This window comes from Sinocyclocheilus rhinocerous, unplaced genomic scaffold (assembly GCF_001515625.1).
Source record: "Sinocyclocheilus rhinocerous isolate Xijiao unplaced genomic scaffold, SAMN03320098_v1.1 scaffold1925, whole genome shotgun sequence".
In the NCBI taxonomy this organism is placed as follows: Eukaryota; Metazoa; Chordata; class Actinopteri; order Cypriniformes; family Cyprinidae; genus Sinocyclocheilus; species Sinocyclocheilus rhinocerous.
The window spans coordinates 21167-31886 of NW_015656005.1; the positions used below are offsets into that span (position 1 = coordinate 21167).

The window sequence follows — 10720 nt, forward strand, 5'->3', positions numbered from 1 at the left end:
GGCTGTTTGTGTGAGTTTGCCAAGAACATGTTCAGGTCATATTTCACATCAATAGAAATTTATTTCTCTAAAGAAATAAAGAATTATATTTTGCATAAGAAAAAATATTTTCAAATTCTTAGTGGAAAAAAATCTCACTAATGCAAACATAAAATTTTATATTATTTAAATCATAAAATACCTTTATAAAGTACAATTGCAAGTATATATTATGGTATTTGTTGTACTGCATTTAATTTGTGCTGATTAATAAAAAAAAAAAAGTTCAATAAGTCCAGACAAGAACATTTTAATTATTATTATTATTTTTATTTATTTTTTTTGCTTAACAGTAATGGACATGTAGGGAGAGACTATAATTGGCACAACAATAATGTCACGATGTAAAAACTGTAATAGCCCTAAAATAGGCTTCATTTTTGTAATACAAATATTTTTTTGATGAAATATGACCCAAACATTTAATTTACCGAGTACAGTTTGCACCTGCCTATTTTAAGGTTGTATCTACTAAAGCATTTTAGTAGATACAGCAAAGTATATATGTGTATATGCAAAATCCTTCTCACATACAGGGGTTGCTAACTGATCAGCAATTAATAAATGTAACCAAAATTTTGACACCTCAGAGAAGCAATAACCCCACCAATTCCACATGTAGTCTTAATGAGTTCTGTGCATATTATAAAAAAAATTTAAGATTTCAAAATATTGGCAAAATCTTTTATCCCAATTTTAAGAAGGGTATGCAATGGATAATTATAGAGCTGAATAATACACAGTTGCACACTTATAGAGCCTATATAATCTCACTCAAGAGAAATCTGAGATTTGTTGTGCGACAACAACTTGACCATCTCCATCTTCTTTATGGCTGACCACCAAGTCACACTTTCCTACCACAGTCCAAACAGTTGTATTTTCACACTAGTCCAAGAATCCTGAGGAACATTCTTTCTCCAGCATTTTCAAATCATGTTTTATAAGTAAAGTCAAACTGCAGGCTGAATCCACATAGAGTTTTAGCAGGAAGTGGATCCATCACATGTTGCCTACCCTGATGTGGGGATTCAGCATGGGATCCAGGTTCGGATCTGTCTCAGCTGAGGCTCGACCCAGTTTGGCCATGATTATAATGAGGGTAAAGAAACCAATCACTCCAACCAACAGCAACATGAAGATTCGCTGTTTCAGTGTGAGGGCCTTTTTCTTAGTGCCAGTACGATTCCTAAAAAAAGGAATAAATCATACAAATATATTAGCAAATGTAATGGGAAGACAAAACATTTTTCCCTTAAAGGGGTCATATGATGTTGCTAAAGAGAACATAATTTTTTTGTATTTGGTGTAATGAAATGTGTTTATGCGGTTTAAGGTTCAAAAAACACATTATTTTCCACACACTGTACATTATTGTTTCTCCTCTATGCCCCGCCTTTCTGAAACGCGTCGATTCTTACAAAGCTCATCGGTCTGAAAAGCGAGGTGTGCTGTGATTGGCCAGCTATCCAGTGTGTTGTGATTGGCTGAATACCTCAAGCATGTGACGGAAATGTTACACCCCTTACCATACTGTGATGTCGTGTCCCGGCCGGAGCGACGAGACAAAAACATTAAAACCCATTATAAATGAGGCATTTGTTGCATCCAGTGGGGACATAATTACGGATTATAATGACTTATACTGTCTTTTTAAACATAAAACCATGTCTGCATTTGTGATCGGAGAAATGACAAACAACAAGCGCTACTCTACACTGCTCAAAACGGAGCAGAGCGGAGGCCGGCGGGCTAGAGTGAGCGGAGGCCGGCGGGCTTGAGAACGCCCAAATAGAAAGGAAAAATGTAAATCACATCATATGACCCCTTTAATAAATATAACTAAGTAAATAAATTAAATTAGTGAAATAGTAGCAATTAATAAAATTATACTGGATTTAAACATACTAGTTGTGTAAAATCAATGCTGGCAAAACTGCCAATGAAAATATATTACAGCATATGACAAGAAGGATTAGGCCATATTTTTTTTTTGTGATAAATTAATTTGAGCCACAGACTAAGGACACTCACTTTAGAACCTGTGCAAACCAGCTAAGGGCAGGCCGTCTGCGGTATTTATCATCATCAAAGTCAATCTGCATCACTGCACTGTGTCCTGAATCCCGCGTGTCGTATACCTTTCTTGGGGATACAGCTGAGAAGACACATTGGAAGAAATTAACAAAGAATATATTAGAGCAGGGTTCTCCAAACTTGGTCCTGGAGAGCCAGTGTCCTGCAGAGTTTAGCTCCAACCCTAATTAAACAGTTTAATAATTTTTAAACACACAAAAATCTATTATAAATGTGAAAAATAAGTTTTGATCCAGCATACTGAATGAACAAATCACTGGTCACCATTCAGTCAATTAAACATTGAATGCAGGAATTTGACAGTATGACAAAAATACTACTGAATTGTTTTACATACAGTATGCATTTTTTACAAAGATGCATTATTTACATTCACAGAACGCAGTAAACAGTAAATTAGTGTTCTAGTCTGAGCACAATGGTGGCAGTAGCCTTCACAACAAAGTTAAATCACTAACTAAAAATTAATTATTTTATTTCCGTACATATTGTGACATTTAAAAAAAAAAATTTTTTAAATGCTTAAATATTCACAAAACAATATGCCAGTGCTGGTGGATACCTGTGTTAATGGTGATTGTATCGGTGGTAGAGGTGGTGCTCATACTGATGGCAGAGTGATTCTGGGCACTCATTTCTCCATTTTTGTGCATGTGTTCCACATCCTGATCAAGTGGTAGACTGGTGGGTGTGGGGTTTGACAAAGTTATATCCACTGTAGGGGCTGGAGCACAGATGAGTACATCAAATCAGTTTAAAAAGTTTGGACAAAACTAACTGTATTACTTTTTTGAATGACCCTGTTATAAACATGGTAGTCTACGATTTTTAATTTACAGTGTATTAATTACTAAAAAAGGTTTTCACTCTTTTCAATGCATTAATTTAAAACGCACACAGTCATTATGTACAGTGGGTACGGAAAGTATTCAGACCCCCTTAAATTTTTCACTCTTTGTTATATTGCAGCCATTTGCTAAAATCATTTAAGTTAATTTTTTTTCCTCATTAATGTACACACAGCACCCCATATTGACAGAAAAACACAGAATTGTTGACATTTTTGCAGATTTATTAAAAAGAAAAACTGAAATATCACATCGTCCTACTTTCCGTACCCACTGTATATTATTATTGGATGGCTCTGTTGCAATGTTATAGTATGATTTTGTGTGTTTTAATACTTTAATAGAACTTTTTTTTTTTTTTATTGTTCTGTCTAGTGCCCATTGTAATTAATAGACTTCTTTGACAGTGGCGACTCAATATTAAAGGGATAGTTCACCCAAAAATAAAAACGCCACCTCTACTGCCCGCGACTCCTGAAAAACTTTTTCATTCCACATCGCCCCATCAAGCTCTATCTGGATCCGCTCCTCTGCTATCAACGAGAGGAATGTCTGTACTTCCTCAACAGTAGGGCTGGGTATCGAGTTCGATACTTTTTAGGCACCGACCGAATTACCTCGATACTATCGAGCATCGAAAAACGTCTTGTCGTTCGGTACCAAATTTCGATACCTAAGGGGTTCAGATAAACATACAATTTTCATTTTTGGGTGAACTATCCCTTTAAGTATGTAGTCTGTTATGCAGCTCATGATACAGTGTTTTCAGTGTTTGTTCACAGTGAATACAGCAAACAAAATCTTTGTAGTGTTTGGACCAATCAGACACACAATTATTTGTTATATTCAACAAATAATCCCTAACACCCCTCACCCAACCAACAAGCCAACTATGAGGGTCTATGGACCCTTCCCCCGAATTGCAACTAAAGCCCAATTTATACTTCTGCGTCGAACCTACGCCATAGCTACATTGTGTATATTATTACTGTTCTTGTATATTGTCTTTTGTATTGCATACTGTTTTATGCATGCTTATGATAGAATCCTTAGTTAATATGACCCTCACCATGTTTGGTATCTACAAGTTTGTATATTCATGATCAAAATGAGAGTGTATATTATGTAATGGATAATCAGCGGCTAGCTGAGCGTTAAAGGATTTTAAATGCACGACGTGGAGGCAAAGAACCGCCCGACGCAACAGTGGAAAAACCCCCAAAAGTGAACCGTACCGAGGACCGTGCCGTACCATGCAGTGGAAAAGCGCCAATAGTTTCTTCGGCAGAACACAAACGAAGATTTTTAACACAAACCGTTGCAGTCTGTCACCTGCTACATGATAAGATGCCTCCACTGCTTTAATGTTGTCATTGCCAGAGAATGCAGTTTCAATAGTTTTTTTCAGTTTGTTCTCAAAAAACTCAATAGGCTTGGACACATATTCACTGTGTTTAGTCTCCAAGTGCCGTCGTAGTTTGCTCGGTTTCAAAGCTTCATTTGATAAGACTTCTGAGCAAACAACGCAGAGCGGTAGCTGCTTGTTCTCCGCTCCCACACATGTGAAGCCTCGCGCTAGATAGTCACTACTGTATTTTCTTTTAGATTTATTTAGAGTCTTTTCAGTGTCAGGCTTACTTGTAGATGGAGAAACATCTGCATTTGTTCTTTTCAGCGACCCTGTTGACAGCCATTTATCCATGTTTGAATCTGTTGTTCTGTAGCATATGCAGCAAAAATATTTTAGAATTGGCGGTTTATTCTTAAACCAATCAGCGAGCTCGAATAGTGGAAGCAAAGTAACAGTTTAATATTTATTTTTTTATTTAATTATATATATGAAATTAAGATATGTTATGACTTAGAAATTTTTACATATATTAACAATATAATTATTTCTTTTAATAGTAATTGGCGGCCCACAGGTTGAAAACCACTGCTCTAATACATTAGTACTGTAAGAAAGTTATTTTCTATGGCCATGAAAATATCATTTCTTAGAGTTGATATGAAAGTACACTGAATGCTCGCCAGATGAACAGATTAGTGATGTTAATATTATTTCTGCTACAGTTACTACTGGCAGCTGATATAAATAATTGTAATGTACAATGCACCAATTAAGCTTTTAACATTAGCATAATTTCCTACATTGTTGTGGACAGATGATAAAAGTTTGAGGGTTAACTCTTTAGAAATTAGGGCTGGGCGATAAATCGAAAACGATAATTATAGCAATATAATTTTACCTGATAAAACGATAACAAGACTTCGGTAAATGTTCGAATCGATATAATGTTTATGCGCCAAACGCCAGAGATGGGCAGTATTTTAATTAAATGTATTTAAAATATGCATTTAATTACTTTTGAGTATCTTGTAATTTGCATTTTGCTGGACAAAACAAAAATCTATTGTAATTAAATACTTTTAGAAACATTATTTTGTATTTGAAATACTTAAAACCCTTAATCAAGTAGGTCATTTTATTCTCAGATAATACAATATCTTTCTTCACCTGTGTTAATAGTACTGCCAACTATAGCCTATCACAGTTTTTGGCTAGATGCAAGAGAATCATGACATCCTGTTGGATCCATAGGCAGAGTCTTAAAGGGTTAGTTCACCCAAAAATTAAAATTCTGTTGTTAATTACTCACCCTTGTGTCGTTCCACTTTCGTAAGACCTCCGTTCATCTTCGGAACACAAATGGAGATATTTTTGATGAAATCCGAGTGCTTTCTGTCCCTCTACAGTCAGCCATGCAACTTACACATTTAAGTTCCAGAACGGTAGTAAAGACATCATTAAAGTATTCCATGCGACTCCAGTAGTTTAACCTCAATTTCATGAAGCAACGTGTGTGCTTTGTTTGCGCAAAAACCATAATTTACCACTTTATGAAAACATTATCCAAACACATGCGTCTCTAGTTGATGAGTGAGTCTTCTACCGTTAACACAACACAAATGCATTATGTTCTCATGAACACACAATGCAGATCAATTTTTTTCATAAATAAAGCTGTAAATTATGTTGTGTGTGTGTGTGTGTGTGTGTGTGTGCGTGCGCAAACATAGCACTTGCATCAGTTTATAAAATTGAGGTTAAACCACTGGAGTCACATGGAGTAACAATGTCTTTCCTACCATTCTGGGTTTTGAACATGTAAGTTGCTTTGCTTCATGTGGAGCTCTCAGATTTCATCAAAAAAAATCTTCATTTTTGTTCAGAAGGTCTTACGGGTGTGAAACGACATGAGGGTGAGTAATTAATGACAGAATTTCCATTTTTGGGTAAACTAACCCTTTAATTGGTCCATGGCTCCTTCCAACTGGAGAAAGAAAAAAAACAATGAAAGAAGCTGTTTTGGTGCTCAGTGCAAACTGGCTAAGTATGTACTAAAATATATATTATCAGATATTGCTTACTTTATGTTATTACAGGACAGAAAATAAAGCTGTGCAGCTCTAGAACTTTGCTTGCTAGCTAAGAAGTGACGTTAGCTTGCTAGCTGAAGTTAACTACTTGTTTGTATGGACAAAATGAAATTTTTATAGGGGCTTTATGAAAAAAAAAATTTTTTTAATTTTTGAAAAAGTATTAATCGCTTTTTATTGTCAGTGTGTGAATAGCATGTAATGAAACTTAAAAAATTAGATGAAACCTGTAGACTAATTTTTATGTGAAGGACTCAATCCAAGGGAAACAATCATAACATTGCAATGTTAATGAACCTCATCTGTCCACATGATGTCGGTGAATAACATTGGCCATCACTCGCTTGCATTACTATGGAGTGTATGCAAAAGCATGAGCAATAAGTTGCTGGCCACAGCTCACTTAACAGCCACCGGTGACACTAATAACAAGGGTTTCTGAATTCTACATAGAGCCCTTTAACAGCTAAATATCAGCATTTATAGGAGTTAATCTCTACTGTTGACAGTGAAATAGCTTGAGCCATCCACTTGAGTAAGACTAGGCAGTATGACAATACAGTTTTGCAGTACTGCTTAATTTTTGTCATGCTGATGAAACAATAAAGGAGCAATAAAGAAAAATGAATAAATAAAGCATAGACATGGTATTCAAGTAAACACATTCGGCTGTGTCTTAAGTGAACATAAGAAATTAGAAGAAATATGCATCAATATATTTGGATATATTGTCTAGTGTTAGGGTTAAAGAATGTTCAAGGAGGGGGAAGTACTTCTCTTTCTCTTATGTGTATACCTTACTCCAGTATTACTAAATGTAATGGCACTGTCTCTTGCATTACAAATGATTGCTTGTAAATATTGTTTGTATTTTTGTATTTTTAAATTACAAATTACTTGTATTACAATGAAATATATTTCTGATATGACAACTTTCGGAGGGATTGGCATAGTAATGTACATGACAATGTTAACGTATTTGGTCTTCTGCTGCGGCAGAGCAAGTACTGAGAATTGCTACTGCCAATACATCCACAACATGCTGCTGTGAGCATTTAAGAGATATTGCTGCTGCAAATATAACATACATGAAATAACCCCCATATAGCATACAAGAATCACCTCGTAGCAGATCTATACAGGTGGAGCTGGGGAAGGTGGAGTGTTTCAGAAGCAAGCTGCAACTGCTACGGCAAGCACTAGTCATATATTTGAATGTTGAGCAGCGAGCTCATTGGCTACCGATACAGGAGAGAACCAATCAGCTGTGCCATGTGATGATGTCATTAGGTCAGATTGAGTTAGACCTATCGGACTGTGCCATCTAGAGTTTCATGCCAGAACTCTGTATTTCTCACACCAACATGTTGTATTTAAATTAAATACATTTGATGAGCAAGAATTTGTAATTTGTAACAAAATACGTTTTGATGTATTTGAGGCCATCTTTGCCAAACGTGTAATGAAACAGCGCGACTTATTTGAACCGCGCCACACGGACCATTTGTCCGCTCGGCTCAAAGTTCAAATGGCAGCGCAGCATGAGCTTACTAGAGCCTTTACTTGCTGGTAAGTCTTGGTCATGTGACCACTAAACAGCGCTGTGAGATCCAGTGTGATGCGCTTGAATTCAGCAAGAACACAAATGCTTCTGTGATTTAAACTAGTTTAAAGCCAAATGAAACAGCACTGACAAACAGCAGAAACACTGTGCGCAATGATACAGTCAGAAGGCTTTTCAATCTACAAATCACCATGGTATTGTGGCAGAAATGTGGGATAATGTAGACATGTATTAAAGGAGTAATAGAATATAATTACGGTTTTATTTTTTGATTAAGCTATAACGTTTGTGTATATACAACCCTCTACATTGCGAGTAAATCACTGGCATATGCGACTAAATCTTACTCTGGGCGACTAAATAATGTCTAACATTAGCCATTGGCTAATAAATTCTTAGATTTTACACGCCAGTATGTGTGTGAGAGGCGTTCAACACAGATTTTCACTCGATAAACACGCTGACTGAGCGCTTGAGAGTTTCACTCTCCGTCAAGCGATCTGAAATATAGTAATATTGTAGAGCAAGGCTCAATATACCACACATCTTGCATTCAGATGTTGTCTAACAAGCCTGGTAAATACCTGATTTTAATTACAATAATACAGATTGAATGTATGTGTGTGTAGACTGTAGAAGAAAGGCGAACAGTCAGAGATGGTGAAGGTAATGAAGAGACTACAGTGACCATCTCTGGTCCAAGTGGCCGAGATGCGCCGCAAGATCAGTCTGGTCCTCTCATGCCAGGTTAGTGGTTTCTAGACAACTTTTTAACAGTGTCCTGTCCTATGTAATGTATGGTCCTAAAGGTAAAAGACAAAGAGAATATTTAAAATAGACATTTTAGAGCATTTAAAAAAACATCCTCATTTAGATTTTACATTTTAAAATATCACTGTATATTTTCCCAAATATTCCTCAAGCTTCTGCAGTGCTTTGCTCTAGCTTTTCCTGAATAATCATTCAGAAATATATTTTCTGCATCTTTCAGGTGGGTTGAACCCCTCTACTGACATGCAGGATGATTTCTCAGTGTTTTCTAAGTTCTTCAGAGGCTGAAGAAGCTCTGGACACAAACCTAAGGACGATCTCTTTTCATCCTTTCCCAGCAAACCCACCAACTGCAAGCTACAATAATAATTAGTTGATTTTACATTGTTCAGTCTGATTACAGTGACGGCGCTACACCGGGGCTAGGGGGGGCTATAGCCCCGTCAGAATTTTTAATAGCCCCGGTTTAGCCCCATTTCTTTATGAAATAACTCTGTGACGTCATCAATATCATTTATTTTCTTAACACCCCCACATATTGGTCTAGCCCCCCCTTAGCACCGTTAGAGAAAAAATTCTGGCGCCGTGCCTGGTGTGTGTGTACCTACTTAACCATATTTTGGGGACAAATTTGTACCCAAAAGTGAGCAAAGCCTGACAAAATCGACAAAAACCTCAATTTGTGGATGTCCTCATTTGTAACACTGTTATAAAAATAAAGTAAACAAAGTTTTTATTTTTTACTTTTGAAATTGTAAAAATGCAGAAAGTTTTCTGTGAGGGGTAGGGCTGGGTTTAGGTTAAAAAGTGTATAACTATCAGTATATAAAAACAATAGAAGTCTATGCAATGTCCCCATTTAGATAGCTAAGTAAACGTGTGTGTGTGTGTGTGTGTGTGTGTTTGTTTTGACTGGCTATTTCACCAACAATAATGTGAGTATACCAACATTTTAAGGCATTTCTGTTTTAATGGCAATTATATTGCCAAGGTGTGCGTAGAGGGTTGATATATACTAAATGTATTTAAACTACTGTTTTTCATACAAATACTATAGAAACCTTATAGTTACTTTTTTTTTTTACCATGGTTGAGGTGCTATATGTGTGGTTTTAACTGTTTATCATGATCTAAATATATGCTACTATGGAAAACAAATGGTTAATTCAAGTTAAAAAAAAAAAAGAAAAACCTCAAACAGTCAGAATAATTAAATTTCACCATATGAAAATGAGGTTGTAACAATTTTTACAGATGTTACTGTTTTTGATAATAAACATTTAAATTTGCATCCTAACTCAAGCTACTACTACTGTCAACTCAAGCCACTGTCAAATGTGCATTTCTAAGAAACAACAAATTTTATATTATTGATATTGCAGCCTGCACTGCAAACTGTGCATCATCAAAGTCAGGCAACACAATCCTGTTTCATGATTTGAAACAATATCACTCATTTGAACATGCAGTAACTAAGAAATTAATTTTTCTATTAAGATATTTATTTTGTTAAGGAAAAATGACTGGAAAAGTGTAAAGAATTCAAAAACATGAAGTGTTTGTCATGTTCTGACCATAAAGAGTAGTTTAAAACCACAATTAACAGTCTGGTTTCTACAACTTTCACTCGGACCCTGCTAGGCATGGGACGATAACCGGTTTCAAGGTATACCGCGGTTTGGAAAAGTCACGGTTTCAAAACCACTAAAATTTCCCATTATACCGTTCCTGCGGTATGCGCAGTTTTTTTACGTGTCTTCAAAGACGGAAAGTGCAGGACTCCCTCAGTTGTGTGCAGCAAAGAGCATAACGAGTCACACGACCCCTCCCCCTCCGGTTGGTGCGAGCGGAGTCACCTGTGTGTAGCATAGAGGTCTGCAAGCCCGAGTCCATTCGGGCCGGGCTCGGGCCATTTTTTGTTTTTACAGATCGGGCTCGGGTTGGACTCGGGCTAATTTAG

The 10720-nt window shown here is 36.3% G+C and overlaps 1 protein-coding gene across 2 annotated transcripts in view; it reads right to left on the reverse strand.

Moving 5' to 3' along the window:
- Window positions 1-325: 325 nt before the first annotated feature.
- The window catches only part of zfpl1 (zinc finger protein-like 1), an 18011-nt gene continuing 7616 nt past the window's right edge, over window positions 326-10720 (reverse strand). For both annotated transcript variants that reach the window (XM_016526564.1, XM_016526563.1), the window contains exons 6-8: window positions 2699-2860; window positions 2074-2197; window positions 326-1228 (exon numbers count right to left, since the gene is read on the reverse strand). In XM_016526564.1, coding sequence (XP_016382050.1) covers window positions 1042-1228; window positions 2074-2197; window positions 2699-2860 — 473 coding nt within the window. In that variant the 3' untranslated portion in view covers window positions 326-1041. The remainder of the gene's footprint in view (window positions 1229-2073; window positions 2198-2698; window positions 2861-10720) is intronic.